Source organism: Chiloscyllium punctatum, chromosome 39 (assembly GCF_047496795.1).
Source record: "Chiloscyllium punctatum isolate Juve2018m chromosome 39, sChiPun1.3, whole genome shotgun sequence".
Lineage (NCBI taxonomy): Eukaryota > Metazoa > Chordata > Chondrichthyes > Orectolobiformes > Hemiscylliidae > Chiloscyllium > Chiloscyllium punctatum.
In genome coordinates this window covers 22,788,557-22,815,044 of record NC_092777.1, presented here as the reverse complement: position 1 = coordinate 22,815,044, position 26,488 = coordinate 22,788,557, and the positions used below count along the sequence as shown (strand labels likewise).

Here is a 26,488-nt window from a genome sequence, read left to right as displayed (position 1 = left end):
AGGTAAAAACAATGACTGCAGATGCTGGAAACCAGATTCTGGATTAGTGGTGCTGGAAGAGCACAGCAGTTCAGGCAGCATCCAAGGAGCAGCGAAATCGACGGTTCGGGCAAAAGCCCTTCATCAGGAATGGTTGAGTCAAATGGCCTGTTTCCACACTGTGGGGCTTCTATGAGGAGATCACTCAGCCCATCTAGTCAATGCCAGCACACTACAGAGCAATTCAGTCTGTCCTGTCGGTAGGAAATATCCGGATTTTCTCTTTACTGGCCTTGCAACTCTCCCTCCCCAATTTTTGCCTTTTCCAGAAGATTACACAGCTGAAAGAGTCTCTGGCATGTCTGCACACTAAATGAAGGGGCAGGCTTAATGGGATGGTTGTTTCTTGCCTACTTTCACAGGCTTCTGACAAGTGTTTTGCTAAACATAACTGAACAGAATTCATTCCGGGGACACAAATGTAAACATATTTACCCTCATATGATCAAAGGCTATTCCAACTTTCTCATTGAAGTCAGCACTGAATAGAGGAATCTTGGCATATCTCTGGCTGAAATGATTTAACATGATGAATTTGGCCTTCATCTGCATACCAACGTTGATGGCTTGTGAGGTGGTGCTGGAACAAATAACAACAGAGAAAGGGTTAAAACCAGAGACTGGCAGAACATCAGCTACAAGAATTAAGAGGAAATGTAATTTGGAACTCATCCTGACAAAAGTCAAATGAAAAGAATTTTAAAATGCCTGCTTCTGTCATGAGTCGGCGAGGTATCATTTGTTTAAAAATCATCAATATTCAAGCACGTGGGATAATTGTGCTGGAGAGAATGGGGCTGAGGGGTTAAGCTAAGACTGAAAAGCTGCAAATTCAAATATTCTACATTGAGACATAGTTTATAGAATTACTCAATCACAGCATTATTGAAAGAGTCTGTGCAGGGACAGTATATAATTGCAAGCAAACTTAATTAAAAGCAGCATGCTCACTCACTTTGCTCCATGGTTTGAATCACTTGAGGCAACAGGGAAATCAAAATAAATCAAAGTATCTAGAAGCTTCAGCACCACAGATCAAGAGACAAGGAGGAGAAATCCAGAGGCAAGCTGAAGGCAGTACAAGTGCATGAAGTGATCTTTCTTCTCATGTCAATTGCTCTGACAGGGTATTTCCAGCATGATTTGGGTGGGTGGGTGCTAAGAGGAGAGTGGTGGGGGGGGTTAGGCAGTAGCCAGAGCCAAGATCAGTCTTTTACAGGGCCTTGGCATAACCAAGTCTACCTTGCCACAGGCTGTTCTGAGGCGTCTCCCTTCTTTGGACACCTTTCTCACTTTTTACTTAAACAGATTGAAATGGCCTCCTCAGAAAAAACCAAGATGCCCTCTCTCCTGTCTGAACTATCATAGGGCGGCATGGTGGCTCAGTGATTAGCACTGCTGCCTCACAGCGTCAGGGACCCAGGTTCAATTCCTGCCTCGGGCGACTGTCTGTGTGGAGTTTGCACATTCTCCAAGTGTCTGCGTGGGTTTCCTCCAGGTGCTCTGGTTTCTTCCCACAATCCAAAAATGTGCAGGTCAAGCGAATTGGCCATGCTAAGTTGCCCATAGTTTAGGTCCACTAGTCAGGATAAATGTAGGGGAATGGGTCTGAGTGGGTTACTCTTCGGAGGGTCAGTGGGGACTTGCTGGCCAAAGGGCCTGTTTCCACACTGTAGGTAATCTAATTTAATATCAGCTTTTGTTTCCCTTCAAGGTGCAGAACCTCCTGTTGACCCTCCAATTATCTTTAATTGGATATCAAGAATCAACTCCAGTGAAAGGCATTGCCAGGTGACTGTTGCCCTGACAGTATGGTGCCATAAATTCCACTTGTCCCAAGATAAAAATCCTGATCTAAAAGAGCAAAATTGTCTGCCTCAACTTTACACCAACATCCCCCACATTTAGAAAATCATGTCCAATAAACCATGGTTATAGCTATATTTGTTCCCTGTTGGATACTATGATCCATTATCTACTTTCTCTATAGTCCTCAGAAGTTTTTTTTAAAAAATGCAGAGTGCCAACCTAGTGTAGTGTAATTACATCAAGACAGTGATTGTTTCTTGGCAAATGGCAGTTCGGTGTTCAGAATCTACTTATTTTTAGCTAAATACATATATCAGACCTAACATTCCTCAGAGAGACTCTGAATGGTCTCTGTCCCCATTCACAACATCAGGTCTCTATAAGAACGGACTTTAGTGCAAAGTCCAAAACAGTTCTCTTTTAACCTTGAAGTGAAGCCATATTGCCCTTTCTACAATTAAGCAAATGAACAATGTTACAACACAGGGTAAACCCCTCTGCTAATTTAAACTAGCAACACAGATAAGATTCATCCTGTGCTGTAATCTGATAAAATTCAAGGGGAAAAAAAATCACCCCACAAGTCAATATTTAAAGCAAAAAATTAACAACTTTATTTTTAAGTCTAACAGAGAATATTAACTAACAACTATTTACAACTCCTTTCTCTTAAACTATCTTTTACCTCCCTGTCTGCTATACTAGTCCGATAAAAATCCCGATTATGATTTACCAAAAAAATATAACCGCATTTCAAAATCAGTCAGCTTTGCCAAGTTTCCTCTGTAGATTTTTCTGCGTCTTAGGGATTCTGCTTCGCAAGTCTTTGATAGATAAAAAGGTACCTTTTAGAGAGAGCCGTTTTGCTGGCGGTCCGTACTGGTTGGTGGCTTGCTGCTCTTTGCCACTCTGGCTAACTGTTCAAAATGTCTGACATTTATACACCGAAACATTGGATTGTTTCATTGCATTTAGTTTGTTTACAATATTAAAATCAAACTTGATTTGAGTTTGGTATCTTGGGGAATCATTTAAACTGATTGGCCGAATTGGAATTTGTTTTTGTCTCATAGCAACCCAGCTACTGCTAGGTGTTCGACCAAATGATACACTTCAAATTTTCCAGTACTCTGTGTGCTTGCCAAGTCCTTGCCAGCCTTTCAACTCTCAAAAGGTACAGTACACCTCCAACTTCATAACAGCAACATTTTTTACCTCTTTCTTCCTTCTGCCCTAAGACAAGGGAATATGGTTAGTGAGGACTTTCTCCACAGGCATCCCTTCCATTAATGAACCCAATGTGACACTATCAGGGACTACAAACATGCAGTAGAGATCAACCAGAAAGCTAGTGGTGTAATGGTAATGTCACTAGATTACTCATCCAGAAACTCAAGCTAATGTTCTATGGACATGCTTCAGATCCCACCATGGCAGACCCTGAAATGTGAATTTAATAAAGTCTCGAATCAAGAGCTAAATTAATGGTGATTTCAGTTTTCCCAGCCACTATTCCATATAATTGTCACTCAATTGCCAGAAAATAGGAAAGACAGCCATCGTAGAAAATCCTTGTGGGATGGTATGTGCAGGTTTGGTAATTTTCTGGAACATTTCCAGGCGATTTGCAAAGTAAACCAATGCTCCAACCTTTAGGTTCCGTCCTTACCTGTGAGTTTTCTCAACAGCTTCTTCCTCCAGGCCATCTTCCAGTGTAGCCTCATGAATCAGGAGATTCGCATTCAGCCCTGTTCAAACAGAAAGAATTGGGTTTCAAATCTGCAATCTTCTTCTGACTTCAAAGTGGCACTTAGAAGGACACTTTGAGCAGCTTGGGTCTATACACATTAGAGTTAAGAATGAGAGGGGACCTTATTGAAACCTCTCATCTTGAGAGGATTTGACAGTGTACATTGTTGAAGGGATAGTCCCCATGTCAAAAGGGAAAAAATAATGTTCAGAACCAACAGGAATAATGTAAAACAGGGCTCCTATTTGAGATGGAGATGAAGAGTTATTTCATCCTTGAGGGTTGTTGGTCTTTGGAACCCTCTTCTGCCGAGAGTAACGCAGGTTGGGACATTAAATATGAACTTGGCCTGGAGTATATTCAACAGAGGAGGAGATTCAAGGAGTTATGGAGGACAGGCAAGAAAATAAAAGCAGACTCAATGGGCCGAGTGGCCTATACCTATTCCTAAAATTCTACAGGTCCAAAAAGATGTAAATTGAATATTCAAATTTTGCTTAGATTCCTAGCATCAGAAATGCTTCAAATTCATTTACGAGCTCTCAAGTACCTTCTAAAACAACTGTCATTCCATTAAATGATCCATACTCCAGGAACCTCAAGAGGCTGGGATGCTGGATGAAGTACAAAAAGTATCAACTGTACTTTGAGAGAGCACATGAAACCAATTAGGGTTTTAATGAAGGAGCTTGAGAGCTCTTCAAATAGCTTTAAAATTTGAAAAAGAATTGCCTTAATCAGACATAGGGAGGTTCAGGTGGGGCTGGTTAGCAGTGCTGCCAGCGTGACTCATACTGGCACAATATCAGGTGACCAAACCATCACTCGATTCAGCTAAAGAGACTGCAGTGCGTGCACATACAAACTGAATTTTGGGAAATAAAACAGAACAAGAAAGCATTAAGTAGCGGAAGGCGCAAGGAGAAGATAAAAGGCCTTGAAACCAAGCTGCGATTTCAGAAATGAGCGCTGAAAAATCTAGCTTTGACAGTGCGAAAGAAATGACGCAAACAAAAGGTTAAAAGTGGCCATAAAATGGTGCCACAAACAGACAGGGAAAGCCTGGTCACCTGCCACCTTTACTTGTTTCAGTATTACCCAGGAAGGCAGACTAACAAACTCAAAAGGCAGCAAAATAAAAACAAAGTGTATTGTGCCCAAGAGTTTTTAAATCATTACACATGATTGGTGAGCCAAGAAGGGGAACAGCCAATGGAGAAACCATGCTCAGATGTATTTTAATTTATAATGTGGTGTTGGACTGGGGTGGACAAGGTCAAAAGTCACATTTCACCAGGTTTTAGTCCAACAGGGTTATGTGAAATCACGAGGTTTCTGAGCGTTGCCCTTAGTCAGATGAAGTCACCTGATGAAGGAGTAACACTCCTGTACCTTAGAGAGTGAAAGCTGAGAGCTGGCAAACACTGGTCATGTGACTGACTAGCAGTCATAAAGTGTGCTGGAGAATTGAAAGATGTAACATATTTGGCTGTAACCTCGATACCTCAGTTGTTTTCACAGCAGTCCAAACTTAACCAGTTTAAATTATGCCTCAAGATACTAAAACCCAATCGAATTTGAATTTTACTGTTTTGACACCATCGAACCAGTGAGAGAATCCGATACCTAGGACATGTTGGACAGTTGGCCAGAAAGAGCACTAACTGCCACTGAAAAACTGCTATTCGACACACTCTCTGTCAATAGGCACTTTTTAGTTTTGAAACTTTTTTTTGTGGCAAAAGACCGAAGGCGACCCAGGGAGATCTACAAAAGAGAGGAAGACCAATGCTGGAGCTGCTATCTGGTTTTGAAAATTAAGCTGCTATAAATTTAATAGGGGCTTTTATCGGATCAGTATATTGTTATTGAGTGGGAGGTAGGTAACAAACCTTTCAGAGAAAGGAGGCGTAGTGTTGTAAATAGTTGTTTAAGGTTCACTTTTAGACTTAAAGGATAAGTCGATAGTTTGTGTTAAGTAGCAGAATTGGGTAGTTCTCCGTCACTCATACTGTAACAGATTACGAGACAAGGTGAGCTTTTCTGTGTGTTTGGCTTAATTAGCAGAAGGGTTTACCCAGAGTTGTATCATCGTTTAGTCAGGTGAAGTCACCTGAAGAAGCAACGCTCCAAAAGCTTATGACTTCAAATAAACCTGTTGGACTATTGCCTGGTGAAGTGTGACTTTTGACATTTTAAGTTATAGATTTAGAAGAAGCTGTGGCTGGTAATCAATTTGCTGATCATTACTCTACTCTTTTTAGACAGAAAGATCATCCTTTTAATGCACCTACTGCAGGAGAGTTTCCTCAGCAGTCAGGCGAGTTGTCAGTATGGGAGGCTTTGTCCTACTGTGGATGAACACAGTCCAGAGGAGAAGGGAAAGGAGGAAAGGCCTAATACTTCCACTGGCCACAAGTAGACAGCTCACAAAAGGCATACTTGAACCTCAAAAACATTTAAGTACTTCCCTCCTTTATTAACTAAATGCTAACCATTAGATTTCATAATACCTTAAATACTTGGGCATTCTGTAGGGGCCAGTTGTATTCCACTACAAAAGGAACATAGATTTTTAAAAAAAGTCCAACATCCAACAAACAATAAATATATAACAAGATTTCTTTTACCAGAAGGGTATCACAGCTTCAAGTGTTAAGAGCATGAGATTATACAAATCAGGTTCACATTTCCTGGAATACAGAAAGTACAAGGGTAATTTAATCAAGTTAGGACTTGAAAAGGACTGACTCGGGAGGCAGCTGGGGGCGAACCATTGCTGCTGGCTAGGGAACGCAGGAAAAGGGAAAAGGACATTAAAATCTGACCAGGTCTCTCAAGGAGAGAGGTCAGGAAACTACTCAAAGGGTGGCTGAAATGCAGAACTGTCCTATAAAAAGAAGGGGATGTTAGCTTAATCAAATAATTTAAAATCTGATCTGGGAAGTTGGCTAGGTGGATACGAAATGATATGGAACTAAGGTACAGAGCAATGTCATTGAAGGATGAAAAGTTGAGGGACTGAATGGTTCATATCTCCTCTCGGGCTCTTGCATCAGTAAAATATTGGAGGAATTAGAACAGCGATGTACTTCACTTGATCATCTGCCAGAGTCCATTTTAAACTGACCTGTCTGAACGAGAGCTGAACATGGCATGGTATCCCCTGAGTAAACGATTTTCCAGCCTGACTTATGTTGAAGAGCACAGCCGAAGGCATTCCTGCAATGTCGCACGACACAGGCCTGGAACTGTCACCAACACGTGTCACATGTGGCAAGAGAAGAGAATGAGATATAGATAGAGTCAGAGTCAAAGAGATGTACAGCATGGAAACAGACCCTTCGGTCCAACGTGTCCATGCCGACCAGATATCCTAACCTAACCTAGTCCCATTTGCCAGCATATGACCCATACCTTTCCTATTCATATACCCAACCAGATGCCTTTTAAATGCTGTACTTGTATCAGCCTCCACCACTTCCTCTGGCAGCTTATTCCATACATGCACCACCCTCTGCATGAAAATGTTGCCCCTTAGGTCCCTTTTATATCTTTCCCCTCTCACCCTAAACCTATGCCCTCCAGTTCTGGACTCCCCCACCCCAGGGAAAAGACCTTGTCTATTTACCCTATCCATGCTCCTCATGATTTTATAAACCTCTATAAAAAGGTCACCCTCAGTCTCTGACGCTCCAGGGAAAGACAGCCCTAGCAGATTCAACCTCTCCCTACAGCTCAAAACCTCCAACTCTAGCAACATCCTTGTAAATCTTTTCTGAACCCTTTCAGGTTTCACAAAATCTTTCCTGAGCAGCTCCTCCGCAAATCCCTCCATTCAGCTATAATCAGGGATTTTTAAAAAAATTTGCAGATACTTACTGGCCTAGAATTTTTTTAGGATTAGATTCCCTACAGTATGAAAACAGACCCTTCGGCCCAACAAGTCCACACCAACCCCCTGAACAATAACCCACCCAGACCCATTCCCCTACCCTATATTCACCCTTGACACTATGGGCAATTTAGCATGGCCAATTCATCTGACCTGCACATCTTTGGACTGTGGGAGGAAACTGGAGCACCCAGAGCAAACCCAGGCAGACACTGGGAGAATGTGCAAACTGCACACAGACAGCTACCCAAGGCTGGAATCGAACCCAGGTCTCTGGTGTTGTGAGCAACCGTGCCGCCCTTTTAGCATCTGTTGCTTAAATTTTACCAAAAGTTAACACAACATATTTTTTCCCCTCACCTTGGACCTGGAAGATATTTATCAGCCAATGAATGGGAAAGTGATCTTACTCCAGACGTCAACTCAGCACATTCAGAGACTGGTATTAGATGGTCCTTGGCAGCAGACATTCTCACTTGTCTGTGTTAAAATCTGTCAACTAAGCTTCCTATTCTGTTTAAGGATACAATCATGGGATGCGGGTGATGTCTATCCCCTAATTGCCTTTGGAGAAAGTGGTGAAGAGCTGCCTTCTTGAATCACTGCATTCATGGGCTTTAGGTAGACCCACAGGGCGATTTGGGAGGGTGTTCCCAGATTTTGACTTAACGATGGAGGAATGACAACAGTCAGGATGAAGACCGACTGGAAGGGGGAACTTGAGGGTTGTGGGGTTTCTGTGTATCTGCTCTCCTTATTCTTCTAGGTGGTAGTGGTCGTTAAGTTGATGGAGGAGAGACTCAATGTTCGTGAATCTGGTGCCAGCAAAATGGCTGCTTTGTCCTAGACAGTATCAAACCACAAGTGTTGTTGGGGCAGCACTTATCCAGGCTCTGTCAGTCATCCCCAACGTACTTAACATCACTAAACTACACTGACCAGGGCCGGGGGTGGGGCGAGGGGAGCAGGTTTCTTCAGTTACAGTGTAGAATTAGTGTTCAGGAGCTGAACAGTGGCAGTCTGCAGAATTCACTTTCCACTTGAAATATGCAAAGGCAAATGAGAGAGGTAGAAACCAGACTGGCATTGTGAGATTGTTCATTTTAGTCTCCTGAACAGCAATATCACCTCCAGCAGTGGCACGTCCTTCAGCCCACACTACAGTGGACAGAGTTGGGAAGAACCTGCATACCCTTTCTGCCACAGGGAATTTCCTTTACTCCAGATCAAATCCAACCGTCCCCCACCATCACCACCCAAATTCCACTTGCACACACTCAAGGCCAAGCACAAACTTCACTCTACACAAATGTATTGTGCTCCTCAGTAAAAAGAAATTATATATTTTGCTTTCACCAAATAGAAGAATTCAATCCAACAGACAAACCAGATTAATAAGCGCCATTACCTTTTCCAGTTCAAGTTTCTTCAACAAAGTCTGGATGCGTTCTTGAGTGATCAACTTGTTAACATCCGCATCTTCCATGAAATGTCGAACAGAAATAACACTGAAACAGGAGGAGGGGAAACACTGGAGTGCCTGCAGATCCAGGTAATACAAAAATCCACTATCAAGACTGCCCCCTCAGAGGAGGGCCATTCCGATCTTAGATTCTGTCCTGCCATTCCATTAGATCATGGTTGCTTTGTATCTCCGCTCCAATTTCAATTCATTTCCATCTCTAGATAGCTTTTCTCACAAATGTCCACAAACCTAGCCTCAAGTTTCACATGATTCAGTACACTCTGCATCTGGTAGGGCAAATTCCAGACTTGTAACTCTCTTTCACATACTGCTACCACAGGAGTTCCTAATAGGCTGGAACTCGGTCAGATATATATTGAGCTCAAGGGGAGAATTTTTTGCTACTGATGAACGCTGCAAAAATTGTTTAAATATTCCCAGGCTTTGACTCTTGGTTCAGCTACACCTCACCTGGAGTATGTGGGTGAGCTTTCACAGCACTTGTTTGTTACTGAAGTTGGTATTGCAGTCCTACTACAGGAAATTCAGCATTCCAGCTGGATGACGGTCCCATCTCAAATCCATCGAAAAGGCAACCAAAATGACCACAACCCCATCTTCCAAACCCAGTTTTCATTTGATCAACATCTCATCTATATTCTGTAATAACCCACAATTCAGAGCAAGCAATGCACAAGACAGCTCTATTAAAAACTTAAAGGGATTATCTGCTTTAACAAAAATCACTTCAGTTTTACAAAAACAAGGTGTTGCTAACTGAACATTCAGCTGAGAAACAACTGGTGCTAACTGAACATGTCAAGAGATGTGAAGCTGGAAAAGCACACCAAGTTAGACAGCATCTGAGAAGCAGGAAAAACAACATGTCGGGCCAAAACCCTTCATCCTATTGACCCAAAACCTTATTTCTGACGTGTCTCCACAGATGCTGCCAGGCCTGCTGAGCTTAACGAGCAATTGCTGCTTTTGATACTTATCACTGGTCTGTGTGTTAATTGAGGACCACAGCACTGTGGCTGATTCTTAACTGCTCTCAAAGGGCAAGGAAGACCCTCTGAAGAGCAACCCACCCCAGACCCATCTCCCTCTGACTAATGCACCTAACACTACGGGCAATTTAGCATGGCCAATTCACCTGACTTGCATATCTTTGGACTGTAGTGATTAACAAAAATGTCACAACAAGAATAAAAACACATCTCATCTTTATTTGGGACCACAAAGACTAAGTGGGGACTAACTTGGACCTTAATTACCAAAGTAAAGTCTTTTGCATCCGATAATTATCTAATGTCAATCCTGAATAATGTGAATGATGCTTATATGTATATCTCTATTTGGACCATACTGTATGGAAACAGTATTTTAACAGATTGCTCTTATACATAGGTTTGGGAGGGGTATTACCAGGAGCTGACGTGACTTTTTAGAACTGAAATTCAAATATCCAGTGACTATTATTAGTTAATAATGTATGACTGGGATACAGAATAGTTCCAGCACAGAGGAATGCCACTCATTGCTTGGTGTTCACGCACAGTCATTCTGAAACAGCAGAGAGACCCACTATCTCTTGCTTATTCTTCATAGCTCAACAAAGCTTTATGCTTCAGATAATTATTTTGCCGTCTTCTGAATTCTGTTTTACTTGGCTACCCCAACACTCCCAAGCACTGCATTCCAGATCGGAGCCAGTCATTGCATGAAAAAGGCATTGCCTTCACTTTGGATTCTTTAGCCCTGATGGCTCGGGTTCTAAACGTTTTGCCCCAAGAGAAATGTTATCCCCTCATCAACTCTGTTAATGCCCCAAATGGTTTTGAGCACTTCCATCAAAATTCCTCTCAAATGTTTTATTTGCCAAGGAGAACAATTCAAGCCTCTCCAAACTACCCTTGTATCCCCTAGAGCCATTCTCTGAATTCTCATTTACACCATTTATAAATCAGTAGCGCAGTAAGCCTGTCAGAACAGTCAGAGAGAGAACACAATACAACAGGTGAAACAGTGTATTCTGTTCCCAAGAGGGGGAAAATGTATTTCATAGTTAATTAAGCCTTCCTTCTGTATGACCTGTTTAATACACCTCTAGAATTCCTATTAAACATAAGCATGTTGTGAATAAAATGAAACATCCGCTAAGTTTCACTATAAACGAAATACAATTCACTGCTAAATTAATACCTTCCATGTTATTTATAAAGGCATGGAATGCAATTTCAGTTAACTGCCCAGCCAAACTCCTGTGGTGTTAATAATATTTTCACTCCCGAGTTGACACACTCAAGGCTTTTAGTTTAGCTCTGGAACTCAGTTCAGCAGAATCAGGAGTTCATTTCAGAAGAGACAGCAGTTTTCTTTGAGCAGGGGAACCAAATTCTCAGTTTGGGGAACCAGTCACCCCAGCAGATTTAATTTAAGTTGTGAAGCTTCCAAACCACAAGAGTTTGTGCATGGCTGGAGATGTTCAAATTGAAAGCTTTAAATTATAAACAGCCTAAAAAAAGTCCAAAAGGAATTGTATAACTGTCTCAGAAGAAAAGAAGCTGGAAAGAGTCAGTTAAGTTTTAAAAAATTAAAAGAATTGAGATAGGAGAGACAGCACTCTGGGATTGAGCAGCTGCAAGATAGTAGTCTGTGGACTAAAAGAAGAGTTAGAAAAACAAAAAACTTTGCTTTGCTGTTTAAATTTCAGATCATTCTAAATTGTACACAATTACATTGCGTTAAAAAAATTACATTCTCTTATTATAGACAATACTGCAACCTTGAGAGAGAATGCTCACATGATAAACAACTACAAAAATCAAATATCATCTATCAACCCAAGTTTCATAGTACTGTTAGACAAGTCAGATTGCACAATCACCTGGGATCCTAACACCTACAAATGAAAAAAAAATCAAAATTTCTTATTTCTCAATCCTTGTAAATTTTGCCCAAAAGAACATTTATTTCATAATAAGGAGGCCATGGCAAAGGAGAAAGTGAGGACTGCAGATGCTGAAGATCAGAGTCAAAAGGTGCAGTACTGGAAAAGCGCAGTTGGTCAGGCAACATCTGAGGAGCAGGGGAGTCGATGTTTTGAGCATGAGCCTTTCACTAGGAACGTAGAATCAGGAACATTCCCGATGGAGGGCTTATGCCTGAAATGTTGACTCTCCTGCTCCTTGGATGCTGCCTGACCGACAGCTTTTCCAGCGCCACACTGAGTCCATGGTAAACACTGTCCAACATAAGCTAGCTTGAGAGGACATACTAAAAATGTAATTGATTTTAAAAAAAATCAGTGTTTAGAAAATGCTCCTTGGGGCAAGGTGGGACTTGAATAGAGACATCCTGACTCAGAGTGGGGGGGAACAAGACTGCTGCATTTCAAAAGCTCTATAAATTTTTTGATTTTTTTTTTAAAAACACTTAACCTGTGGGGATATGTTATGACTCACTAACCATATCTGGTTAGAAAGATCAGTTTGTGTTGAGAAATTAGTTAATTAAATAGAACCCACATAAATAGGAGTTAAATTATGAAAATCTCCAAAGCAGTTAGCAAGAAAAGGATGTACCTTTAAGGCCATATACTATTTAACAATTTGCTCAGCATAGACCAGGAGAGACAACATCACACTTCATCATGGGAGCAAAACGTTAATTACAGGAGAAATACCAGAACAGTCCAAATGATAGGAATGGCAAAGATACTAAGCACATGACTACCATTAGAAACTGGGATACAATAACCCTCAAAGACAGACCTATTAAAGCATCTGATAAACTGATAGCAACTGATTACTGATAAACCTTTAACACAGAAGACTTTTAGGATTGAAAGAATAAGGGATAGATAAGAGAGTATAAATGTCACAAATAAATTAACTGAAAGCTCAACTTCATAAATTATTCAGTGAAGGTTCTTTTAAAAGAACAACCACCTAAAAAGTAGGAGGAACCAATACAGAGGGTTGACACCCACATTTACAGGGTAAAAACAAGGACTGCAGATGCTGGAAACCAGAGTCTAAATTAGAGTGGTGCTGGAAAAGCACAGCAGGTCAGGCAGCATCCGGAAAGTTACAATGCAGGAAAGGTTCATATACATTGTCAAAATAACCTTTCACTATCATTTCAGGAGTATTAGAAACTCTCAGTATTTCACAAAAGGTATTTGCTCCCACTTGGGGAAATGAACTTTAGCCCTCACCCACCACCACTACACCCCCCAAACATTCAGTTTGGAAATGGATTCGATAGACCAACTCACTTCAAATGGTGAAGAATCTTCTGGCAATGGTTATGGTACTGGTTCAACCAATTCATAATCTGTAATGGTCCCACAAGTGAAATTGGGCTGAAGTCCTTTCCCTGGGATAGCTGACAAAATAAATGATAAATGTTGCTCCTTGTTAAACAGTTTAAGATGATTTGATTAATATCATAAAATGAAAATTCAAGTCCAAAGGTGGTTAGCGGCAAATAACTTTCAGACTGGAGAGGGGTATTCAAAGAAATTCTTCAGGGCTTAATTTTAGGAGCAATGCAACTACTCTTTTTAGGTTACACAGCTGAACTTGGATCTACTGGAGATAACCGCGAAGCTTGCACATAGTAGTAGCTCAGAAATGTAGTAAACAATCAAGAATAGTAACAAACTCCAGAAGGACAGAAGTGGGCAGAAATATTTAATGGGAAAAAATGGGAAGTGATAGCCTTCGGTTGAACAAGTCTCTTTGTCCTTCCTAAGGTGAAGTATTACAACTGCAGTAACTGAACTGGGAACAGTGGCCTCTGTATGTGTACACGAGTTTGAAGGCAGTAGGATGCAAAGGCTGTTTAATGCAGTCTCTAATCTCTGCCCTGACGTTCCTCTGGTACAGCACCTACTCAATGTTCTGGACTCTCTATGTCTGGCAACACAGAGACATGTCTGGACTGACTAGTATGGCCAACATAGAGATCAGCCTCAATGGGGTTTTCTAATATACTCTGGCGAGGGTGGCTAATTGCAGCTAAGAGCATAAGGTCACTGAGGGAGCCTAGGAACACAGTGTCTCACAATAATATTTGTGAAACTGTCTCCTGAAACGGAAAGCTCATTGGGAGGTAGAAACATTGATTACAACTGCAGAGGAGGGGGACAAAAAAAAAAGTATTTGGTGCGTCCATGAGGTTTGGGAAAGTAGATTACTCCATCTCTATGGAAAACAGAAATCCGTGCACATAAGGACTATGAAATGATGTGATCAGATGACACCAAGTAAAATCACCAAGAGGAATCCAATCCATCGACAGAATTGTTATTTAGGTGCTTTCACTGTTTTATTGAAACAATTTCAATGTTTCCAGATGCAACCATCTGATGAAGGAGCAGCCCTCTGAAAGCTAGTGCTTCCAAATAAACCTGTTGGACTATAAGCTGGTGATGTGTGATTTCTAACTTTCCAGATGCAAGCAGTTTATTTACAATAGTCAGTTGAGTTACAATAGTGCTAAGGGACTCTCATGTTAAACAATATCTATATGGAATGTAATATTGAGATAGTTTGCCCAATATTTGATTTTTGCCTCAAATAAAAGCAGGTTTTAAAAAAAAGGCTGCATTTATTGTGAACAATGAGCATGCATGCTCAATGAGCTTACATCACTGCCCTGTCTGCATGGCTGCCAGTGGTTGCTGTATTGGGTAATTTAGTCTGTATATGAGATGAAGATCTGGGAGAGGGAGAGCAGTGGGGGAGGAACAGGTAGCGTGGGAGAGCTCAGGAGAGGAAGACAGATTTGTAAGAAACCCTGAAATGGCAAAACTGTCGGAGGGGCCCACACAGTGAGATAACAGCTCAGACGAGAGCTGACTAACACACTCTAATATCTCAATTGGTAATGTGGAGAGACTTGAGAATCTGGGGTCACTCGAAGGAGAGAGGAGCAAGGGGAGATTTTATAAAAAGGTTGGAACTCAGGAGCATTTCTGATAGTGTAACTAAGGAGTTATATGCGTTTGCCACCATAAACAAAAAAAAAAGAGCATTAAAACACACTTGCCAATATAACCAAAAGTGACAAGAAATACAGTAAACGGTTTTTGAGAACACTTTGCTGAAGGGTATGAGAGGCAGATTTAATGGTTACAATCAAAAGGCAACTGGTTAAATATTTGAAAGAAAGACGTTTACAATGGGAAAAGAGCAGGCCCAGACTTGATCAGCTGGACTGTTCTATGTCTTTCCAATACAGATTAATCTGTACTGACCTCCATGAATAAATTAACGTATTAACTCTTAAGTCAGTAAGGTTACTCCATCATGTTTAAGCCTCTAGGTGTTCTTTCAGACACCTAGTTTAACATCAACTTAGAGAAAAAAAAATGTCAAGCCAAAGCAAGGTTGAAAATCAACAGGAAGTGTGGCATCTGCAGTAATTTTTTGTTAATACGACGTGGCTGAAAACAAAAAGGGACCCAGGTTCAATTCCCGCCTTGGGCGACTGACTGTGTGGAGTTTGCACATTCTCCCTGTGTCTGCGTGGGTTTCCTCCGGGTGCTCCGGTTTCCTCCCACAGTCCAAAGATGTGCAGGTCAGGTGAATTGGCCATGCTAAATTGTCCACAGTATTAGGTGCATTAGTCAGGGGTAAATGTAGGGGACTGGGTCTGGGTGGGTTGCTCTTCGGAGGGTCGGTGTGGATTTGTTGGGCCTAAGGGCCTGTTTCCACACTGTAGGGAATCTAACTTTAAAAATACCAGGGATATTCAGCAGATTAAGCAGCACTGGTACAGCAAACCACTTGGTCAGAGCTGGCAGATTTTTCAAAAGCATTGGATCCCTGGATATTTAAAAGTCCATCAGGCCAATGACTGTAGTAATGGTCGGACATGCAGCAAAAGCACCAAATTTCCCACATTCAACCACAGAAGGCCACGATCTTCACAGGTCGAAAGCTAAACAGACACAGGACTGGGAAAACTGAGGCAAACTAGCTTATGCAGGGAGGGTAAACATTCACGTTTTCTTACAGGAAACCAGAGAAGCAGAGCTTAACTGGACACCTATTTAAAAGGAGGAGAAAGTGAGGACTGCAGATGCTGGAGATCAGAGTCGAGAGTGTGGTGCTGGAAAAGCGCAGCAGATCGGCAGCATCCGAGGAGCAGGAAAAAAAATTAAAACAAAAATACAGACAAAAAAAACCAAAAAAACCCCGACATTTCAGGCATAAGCTCTTCATCAGGAATTTCCTGCTTCTCCTGCTCCTCACATGCTGCCTGACTGGCTGTGCATTTCCAGCACGTTATTCTTGACGTCTATTTAAGCATATTAAAAATTCAGACTCATTAAAAGTAAATCTAACTTACCAAAGCCCTTTCTCGTTCCAACAATATATTTATCAAGCCCTGTAATATATTAAAACACATCATCCAAAGGAAATAAAAAAAATGAATTACTATGTCAATCTGAAACAATTTTGAATATTGTTGTACTGCAGTGATATCTACTCAAGTAGCAGGTACACTGCTTACCTACTCTAAACCACTAGCCCAGCAGAGGAGGAGTTTAATTCAGGTACATTTAAAGTTCAAGAAAATTCATTGATATGGACAAGGGACTCTTAATAATGCTCATTAAAAGATATACTAATGAGCATGTTCATGAGACTCTCATTAGTGGCAGTCTAAGCATCAAAATATAACAGGCCCAGGGCTCTTGGGATACAATGGTAGCATGCTTGGCTCTAGACCAGAAAGTCTGAATTCAAATCCCATCCTCCCCAGGCATGTGTCATTTTGTATCTGAATAGGTAATTCATTATATTTTTAGTCAGAGTCATAGAGATGTACAGCATGGAAAAAGACCCTTTGGTCCAACTGTTCCACGCCAACCAGATATCCTGAACTAATCTAGTCCCACATGCCAGCATTTGGTCCATATCCCTCTAGACCCTTCCTGTTCATATACCCATCCTCATGATTTTTATAAACCTTTAGAAGGTGACTCTTCAGCCTTCGACCCTCCAACATCTTCTGGCACAGTGGTAGAGTCTCTGTCTCTAGGCTAGGGTCCCTGGGTTCCAGAACCCCTTGCCGTGGACCTGTGTTTGACCTGTTGGGATACATTGACTAGACTGGGCTGTCTGTCTGTCTATCAATCAATCAAAAGGGTATAACCTGTGGGGAAGAGTGTCTTGTGGCTCAGTGGTGGTGTCCCTACCCCAAAGCTAGCAGGCATGGGTTCAAATGACACACCCTAGAGGAGTGTCATAACATCCCTGGACAGGTTGCTTAAGAACATTGACAATACGGGCCCACAACTATTGTCACTGTTGCTAAGACAGTTAGCCCAAAGATTGGGAGCCATTTCGCTGTAAAAACATTACATTTATAGACATTCCATTACCATTCACATGGGCGTATCATGCATTTAACCAGAAATGGTTTTCAGCACAGGAGGCGGATAACATTCAGCTCATTGTGCCATGTGAGCTCTTTGCTCAAGCAATGCAAAATTAATCGCATGGCCTGGTATTTTCCCCATAGCCTTGCACTTTACCTGATTTCAAACATTTAGTTTGTTTTCCAATGAAAGACTGGTCTCCCTCTGGTGGGCAAAAAGAATCCATGCTTCAAACAACTTGCATACCAAGGCAGATTCCAAAATCTCTGAAGCGAATTGAATAGTCTACTAAAGAAAAAGCGTGGCAAACATCTACAAGTGTTCGGGATGGGGAAAACTAACTGAGCCATTCTTCACAGACAGCTGGACATGAACATGATAAATTATCTTCTGTCCTGCATGGTTCTCACTCTCCCTTGAAACTTTCTGATCTTCACAAGGTATTTGTAATCCTACTCCAGGATATTACTTCCCTAGTCACTGACAGCAGTTATATTCACACAATGAATGAGTCAGATTATAGAAATGGCCACATTTGCTGACCCCCAACAGGTTATAAGTTCCACCGTTTAACCGAGGCATTGTATGTATGACCCACATTGGAAATGAAAATACTCACTGTGTGATGATCAGCATGCATGTGAGAAACAAAGATGGCTGACAAGTTACAGAGGATCACATCCACATCATTGCCATAATGACGACAGAGCTGTCCAAAAGTGCCTTCACCACAATCTAACAATATAGAGCATGTCGCGCTAAAGGAAGTTTTAAAAAAGTCTTATTAGAATCAAAAGGAATTTTGTACCAGGAGTGAACTACTCTTCTTTCACTTTGAAGCAATCTGCTAACATTTGACCTTTGTGCTAATGAGATCAGAAGAAAATGGTGGCTATTTCATAAGACTATTATTGATGGTATTCTTTAATAAGGACAAAAGCTCCTGTTTATAGAACAACTACTAGCACACAGCTCTGAAAATAGAGAAAGGAAACTAAAAAATAACTTTGCACTGTTGGCAAAAACAAAAAAAAGAGCATTACCAACTGTCTTTCTTCAAACCACATACAAGACAGAAAATGACTTGGCTTTAAAATTTACTCCAACTTATGCATTTTTCATTTAAGAAAAAGATATCTGCAAACTTACCACGCATTTTAACTACATTTAACATAGCAAAATATCTAAGGACATAGTTATGAAACAAAATATGATACTGAGCTAAGCAAGGAGATATTAGGAGAGACAGCAAAAAGCAAAAGAAAACAAAATAGCAAAGCACAAATTAGGACTTTTTAAAATCCAACTACAACTGAATGTTCCCTTCTGCGTCTGCAATACTATTTTGGTGAACAGAAGAAATGATGGGTAAAAAAAAACACTTACTTAATGTTTAGAATGATAGAGCTAACGTTTCGGATTTTCATTGGGATGGCAGATCCAGTTCCAAGGAAAACCACCTCAGGGTACTTGTCCATGTGCCCTAGGAATGCAAACGGAATATTTTACCATTAGACATCACCGACTGGCAAGTAAGAGTTACAAAATACACATGCATTTTAAAATCTACAAAGAAAAAAGATGATAGTAAATAAGACAAAGAGACTGGCTCACTGCATGCACACACCATAATCCCGACAGTTTGATTTTATGGTACATAAATGACAGATGTTGTGAAATGCAATACATGATTGTTACTTTGTTGAGCTGCCTAATTAATCAGGGATATTGGCAAATAACAACAAGATTAAAGTCCAAGCACTGCAGCTGTTTCACAATTTAACATGCTATTAAGTCATCTTTGTTTCCCCCCTGGGCATTATATATCAGTTAATTAATTGGAAAACACAGGAGATTTAATAGTGGTGGATAATCGGTGGGAAATACCGTGGACAAATTGATGGCTCAAAAATAAAATCACGGGTTATGTGGAGTAGCTCTTCTAGATTAAAAACAAACTTATTTCAAGGGGGCTTTTGTGGCACAGTGGTAATGTACATACCTCTCTTCCAGGAGGCCGAGATTCAAGTCCAACATACTCTGAAGGCTTGTCATTACATCTCTGAACAGGTTAACTATTCGATCTAGGAGCATAACAATGCTCAAGCTAACCAATCACCAGTCGCCACTCTCCCACTCTCCCACTCTCCCACTCTCCCACTCTCCCACTCTCCCACTCTCCCACTCTCCCACTCTCCCACTCTCCCACTCTCCCACTCTCCCACTCTCCCACTCTCCCACTCTCCCACTCTCCCACTCTCCCACTCTGACGAGAACAGCCCTATGAGGTGCCTTTGGGGTGCAGTGATAACCTTACCTCTGACTCATGAAGTCAAGGTTCAAGTACCAGCAGCTTCCGAGATCTGAGCAGTTTGATTGAAAGAACTGTCATCTAAACACCTAGCTCATCATTCAAATGTATTGTGGAATCAGTTGAACAACAACAACAAAACATTCCTATTTGAACTGACAGGTTCCTTCAGGAACAAACTGTGGCCAGCTCAGTAAGGAGGCTTGGGCAACTAAAGATTTTTCTCTCCCAAAATAGTTACATTTGAAGTGCAACTGTTGGCACACCTCCTTTACCATTGGTAGAAGTCCCTCTTAATGGTGCAACTATAGTCAAGTGGAGCAAAAATGATGCGAGTAAACACAAAAATTTGAAGTAGAGGGTGATTGATGACAGTGGCCATTCATTTGCTGACTGTGACACACTACAGGATACATCAAGACAAAAACAGCACAGCAACTTAACAGAAAGAGCAACTCAGAACCAGCCATCTCCTTGAGAAAACAAGGGCAGCCCAATCACTTACCTGATGAAACAGTAGGGTCTGCTGACAATAAATTTTTACACTCTCTGACTTTCTCCAAGAAGCCTGGAATTTCTGTAGCTTCTTTAATGAACTCCTCAGTGTCATCTGCAACTACAGCTTCTCTGAAAATAGCACAGAAAATACAGCTTGCAGTTAATGTACAAAATGACAAGGCACAACATCTCTTTGGCAATGCTTCACAAATTGAAGTATCCTTTTTTTAAGTAGCGGCCTTTATGACCCACAATCTGCCATGGCTAGCCTGGAAATGTCATAAGGTACTTGTTTAAATTTAAAACTCAATACAAGTTGGCTGCACGATACAGCTGTCTAAAGTGGCAGCAATGATACTGAAGTTTAAACCTCCCCAGCCCCACAGGAACAGGTCATGGGGTTGGCGTTGGGATCACAATGCAGGACTGTTTACTACTGAGCAGTGATGATTTGATTTCTCACTTTTGCAGTTTTGCAGCCTCACAGAGCAGAAATAGGAAGATTCTACTAATATGGGGTCAAAGCACAAGAAACGTCCAGAAATGAGAACAGCGTAGAAAATAAAACAATACAAATGATATCAATACATGATACTAGCACCATGATATATAACACAGCTGATACTAGCTTATATATCAGCTGATACAAGATACTAGCTGATATATAACACAGAAATATCAGAGGACAAAATTAGTTGTGTCTACCCATGGACACAGACAAAGGCCAACTCTTCATGCAGTTTCTACGATTAGATTAGATTACTTACAGTGTGGAAACAGGCCCTTCGGCCCAACAAGTCCACACCGCCCCGCCGAAGCGTAACCCACCCTTACCCCTACATCTACCCCTTACCTAACACTACGGGCAATTTAGCATGGCCAATTCACCTGACCTGCACATTTGGACTGTGGGAGGAAACCGGAGCACCCGGAGGAAACCCACGCAGACACGGGGAGAACGTGCAAACTCCACACAGTCAGTCGCCTGAGGCAGGAATTGAACCCGGGTCTCTGGCGCTGTGAGGCAGCAGTGCTAACCACTGTGCCACCGTGCCGCCCACATTTCTGATGTACAGCTCTGTCAAGTTTTGAAATTTTGATTGTGAAAACTTTCTTCACTCAAAGTACGTACAGTTTAAACTTCAGTATCATTGCTGCCACTTTACACTTATTAACTGTTTTTGCCAGGTTTAGTAAAGAGTGAAGATGCGTGGAAGAAATCAGACCGAAATTTATAGATGTGTTTTAATTGCCTTGTAGAATGACAATCAATCAGTCAGGCTGTCTGGAGGAATCTTATAAATTTTGGGTATGTCGGGAAACTTGAATCTTACCCTTTATTTTAAGGAGCAATCAACAGGAGAGCACAACAGATATGGGTTAGATATAAACACATGGATAGGGGTAATATACTGTTCAGTATAATAACATTTATCAGACAAAAAAAAAATGACAAAACATCCAGCTATACACAATGACATGCAAGTTGTGAGCTAGTCTTCAGGAAAGAACGTCTGTCATTGAAATGGAGAAAGAAAACAGATTATTTCACCTTCATTGTTTCAGGAAATCATCCAAAGACTAAAAATTGTTTCTGCATGGAGTTACATCAATAATTTATCAAGGGATTAACTGTCTTTCATACAAAATCACACCACTGTAAGAGGAAGAAAATTAAACGATTTCAAGAACTTCAACAACAAAAAAAGAATTTCTGGTGGACAGCACAGCATGTGGACTAAACATAATGGATACACTGTATGAAGATAAACTTAGAATGGTAAAAGTTTCCACATGGATTAAAATGTATTTAGGTGTTCAGTTTAGACTACAAGACACAGGAGCAGAAATTCGGCCATTCAACCCATCGAGTCTGCTCCGCTATTCAATCATAGGTAATAAGTTTCTCAAGTGCATTCGCCCTGTAGATTCTCCAGTATCAAGAGATATCTACCTCAGTGTTAAATATACTCAAAGACCTGGCCTCCACAGCCTTCTGTCACAATTCCATAGATTCGTCACTCTCTGGCTGAAGAAGTTGCTCCTTCTCTCTGTTCTAAAGTCTTCCCTTTACTCTAAGGCTGTGCCCTCTGGTCCCAGTCTCTCCTACCAATGGAAACATCTTCCCAACATGTACACTGTCCAGGCCATTCAGTATTCTGTACCCTTCAAATCAGATCCCCCTCCCTTCATCCTTCTAAACTCCTATCAAGTACAAACCCAGAGTCCTCAAATGTTCCTCAGATGTTCAGTTTTTCATTCTTAGAACCATTCTTGTGAACCTTCTCTGAACATGCTCCAGGGCCAGTGCATCCTTCCTGAGATAGGGGTCCCAAAACAGCGCACAATACTCCAAATGTGGTCTCACCAGAGCCTTATAGAGTCTCAGACATACATCCCTGCTTTTACATTCACGTCCTCTCAAAATAAATGCCATCATTGCATTTGCCTTCCTAACCACTGGCTCAACCTGTAAGTTTACCTTGGCAGAATCTTTGACTAGAACCCTCAAGTCTCTTTGTACTTCAGACTTCTGAATTTTCTCCCCATTTAGAAAATAGCCCATGCCTCTATTCTTCCTAACAAAATGCCTGACCTCACACTTTCCCAAACGGTACTCCACCTGCCACTTCTAACCTGTCTAAATCCTTCTGCATGTTCCCCGCCTCCTCAATGCTACCTGTCCCATCTCCCTATCTTTAGATCATCTGCAATAATGCTCTCAGTTCCTTCATCGAGATCATTAATGTATAAAAGGTGAAAAGTTGTGGTTTCAATACTGATCCTTGCGGAACACCACTTGTCAGTGGCTGCCATCTTTTTATCCCCACTCTCTGCTGTCTGTCAGACAGCCAAGCTTTTATCCATGCTAGCGCTTTGCCTCTGACACCATGTGCCCTTATCTTTTTCAGCAGTCTCCTGTGTGGCACCTTGTCAAAGGCCTTCTTGCGATCCAGGTCGGGAACATCCATTTGCTCTCCTTGGTCTAACATGCTTATTACTTCCTCAAAGAATGTGATCAGATTTGTCAGGCACGACCCCTTCATGATGAAACCACACTGACTTTGCCCTATTTTACCACACATTTCCAAGTTTTCAGTAATCCCCTCCTTCACTATGGATTCCAGGATCTTACCCACGACCAAGGTTAGGCTAGTTGGTCTGTAATATTCCATCTTTTGCCTTACCCCCTTTTTAAAACAGGGAAGTTACATTAGCAACGTTCTCGTCCTCTGGGACGCTCCCCAATTCTAGTAATTTCTGAAAGATCACCACTAACATCTCCACTACATCTTCAGTTATCTCCTTGGAAACTCTGGGGTGTAGTCCATCTGCTCCAGGTGATTTATCCACCTTCAGGCCCATCTGTTTTTCTGGCACTTTCTCCCTAGTGATGGCCACCAGCTCTGCCATCTCACTCTCTTGAATTTTTGGGATATTTCTCATGTCTTCCACTGTGAAGACTGACACGAAGTCATTATTCAGTTCCTCAGGCATTTCTTTGATCCCCACTACTATTTCTCCAGTGTCATTTTCCAGCAGCCCAATGTCAACTTTTGCCTCTTTGGCCCTTTATCTAAAAGAATATCTAAAGAAACTCTTGCAGTCTTCTTTTATATTACTGGCTAACTTACCCTCATGTTTAATCTTCTCCATTTTTTTTTGTTGCCCTCTGTTGAGTCTTTGTAAGCTTCCCAATCCTCTGGTTTCCCACTATCCTTCACCACATTATATTGCTTTCTCTTTTGCTTTTATGCTATCCCTGACTTTCCTGGTCAGCTATGGTTACCTCATCCTCCCTGTACCATGCTTCTTTTTCCTCAGGATGAATCTATGCTGTGTCTCCTGAAATACTCCTACAAACTCTTGCCATTGCTGTTCCAATGTCTTTCCTACTAGGTTCCTCTCCCAATCAATTGTAGCCAGCTCCACCCTCATGCCTCTCTAGTTACCTTTATTCAGTTGTAATAATATTACCTCTGATTCTATCTTCCCCCTCTCAAATTGCAGAGTAAATTCAATCATATTATGATCACTGCCTCCCAAGGTTTTTTTCACCTCAAGATCCCTTATCAAGCTTGCCTCATTGCACAACACTAAATCCAGTATAGCCGGTTTCCTAGCGGGCTCCACCATAAACTGCTCAAAAAAGCAATTCCATGGATATTCCACAAATTCCTTTTCTTGCAATCCACCACCAACCTGATTTTCCCAGTCTACCTGCATATTGAAAGGCAGTTTAGTTTAATAATTTAATCTACATCATGGTCTGTTGGCGCTCCAGTATGCTTCTGGGATCCTCCATAAGCAGAAGGAAAAGAATTGACATTAACCGGAGCAGTTCAAGTTTTAGGTTTTGAAGTCTGAAGGTGTGCCTGAAAAGCTGGGAGATTTTCACAAATAGCCATTGCTTTTGAATGCAATCACTATTGCGCTTATGGCAGAGAAGTTCCATTCAAGATCTTTACACAGCACCTTCCAAACACGCAGGCTTCCATCTAGAAGGACAAGGCAGCAGACACATGGGAATATCAGCACCTGCAGTTTCCCCTCCAAGCCGCCCTGACTTCGAAAAAAATAACATGAGCTATTCAAAAGAGGAAAGAAGGCAACTTAAAATAAGAACAATAAATTAGAAGCACAATTTCAGTACATTGAGAATGGATCTGGTCCAAGTAAAATTAGAATCAATGATTTGCTGGTAAAACTATATCACAGCAAGAGCTCTTTTGATGACAGGTTTCATTTACAGATGGATTGGAGCAAGGCCTGTTCTGTGTAAAACATAAGGCGGCCTGGACAAAGCAGGTAGGGAGAAACCATTGCTGTTAGGAACCACATGGCACTGATCAAAGATATATAGCAACAGGAGAAAAGCAACATCTTCCACATAACAGTCTGAAAGGTACCACCTGCTTTTGGTGACAGTGGATTCAACTGCTGGAAAAACAGAATTACAATTAATTGAAGAGGAAAGACGAACTCCACGGGTACAGAGAAAGGATGGGGCAGTGAGAATATTTGAGATGCTCAGGCAGACAGCTGACACACACAGGAAGCTCCAAATGGTTTCCTCCTGTACTGCAGCTGTTGTGTGCGCTGATAAACCATTACAACTGACCCTTTGAAGCACGTGATACAGGATGGCTAAGACCAATCAAGAAAGCAGGGCAAGGTTTAGGCTCTTCAAACAAACAGCCAGCAAGGTATAAACTCAGTTCCAATTTGGTGGCAGAGTAGGATGCTTCAGCCAGAGTTTATTCACTCCATTATTGCTTTTCTCCCCTCTCATTCCTTCTTAGACGTCCTAAACTCCGCGCCAACCTAGCGTGGCGTCCTCCCAGCCGGACTGTCACCCACCTCAGCATGGGATGGTTTCTTGGCCCAGCATGGGCTGTCAGTTCTCAAGAGGATTCCAGAGCAGTCTCTAGGCCGGGGGATGAAGTTTGGTGCAGTCTGGAGGCTAAGTGTCAGTGTGACTGGGTTGGAAGAAAGGTTGCTCTGAACCTTTTACTTTCTAATTTATTCCAACACAGGAGTTTTTATTTCTTTATTTTTCTCAGTTTTTTCTTCCTCAGAACTTGTAGTGAAGAATGAGTACCTCGGTACGTTGTACCCAAGATGGCACCTTAAGTGCAGCTTGCAAACTTTTTAATGTACTCATTGGAGTTTGTGATAATAAAGCTGATTTAATTAGAACAAGTGCTTACTTCTGCTCTACAACCATTAGAAATTGTCAAGTCAACTTATTTATACCAACGCTTCTGCTCCAAATGGATCTCCTGCCAGTCTTCTTCATCGAATCCCATCAGCATGATCTTTTTATCACCCTCACATGCCTCATCATCTGCTCGAGTACTTGCCTCTGCATTTCATTGCTGTCACTTTTCCACATCTTAATCACATTTTTGGCCACGTTTCTTCCCAAATCCCTAATGGATTTATTGATGACTACCTTATATTTGTGACCTCTGGGTATCAATCTGTTTCCTTTGTAATATACATGCATGAACGCAGCTAATTGTCAAAGCAACAAACATTCTGTTTGATACCACATAGGCACAGAAAAGCATACAAACAAAAACTTTACAAAAGGAGGACAGAAGAGCTCAGTTTTCAGAGACCATATTTTAGCTTCTGGTTTTGCTCAGTTCACTGCAGTCTCCAGAGGATGACCACAATATAAAAAAAAAAGGTCAAACTTACGTGAACTGACCTTTGCCATTCAAACCTAGGCCTCAGCTGGTACTTCAGCAAACATTCACCTCGAACAGTCGGCATATTGAGAGAGGCCGGCTCTTCCTGAAACCAAAAGTTGG

At 41.5% G+C, this 26,488-nt stretch overlaps 1 protein-coding gene across 1 annotated transcript in view; it reads right to left on the bottom strand.

Annotated features, from left to right (window-relative positions):
- The window catches only part of elac2 (elaC ribonuclease Z 2), a 52,230-nt gene that overhangs the window by 2,119 nt on the left and 23,623 nt on the right, over positions 1-26,488 (bottom strand). The window contains exons 14-23 of the mRNA XM_072558305.1: positions 26,386-26,471; positions 20,176-20,297; positions 18,746-18,842; positions 17,979-18,117; positions 16,324-16,362; positions 13,241-13,350; positions 8,902-9,001; positions 6,729-6,849; positions 3,518-3,596; positions 475-619 (exon numbers count right to left, since the gene is read on the bottom strand). Coding sequence (XP_072414406.1) covers positions 475-619; positions 3,518-3,596; positions 6,729-6,849; positions 8,902-9,001; positions 13,241-13,350; positions 16,324-16,362; positions 17,979-18,117; positions 18,746-18,842; positions 20,176-20,297; positions 26,386-26,471 — 1,038 coding nt within the window. The remainder of the gene's footprint in view (positions 1-474; positions 620-3,517; positions 3,597-6,728; positions 6,850-8,901; positions 9,002-13,240; positions 13,351-16,323; positions 16,363-17,978; positions 18,118-18,745; positions 18,843-20,175; positions 20,298-26,385; positions 26,472-26,488) is intronic.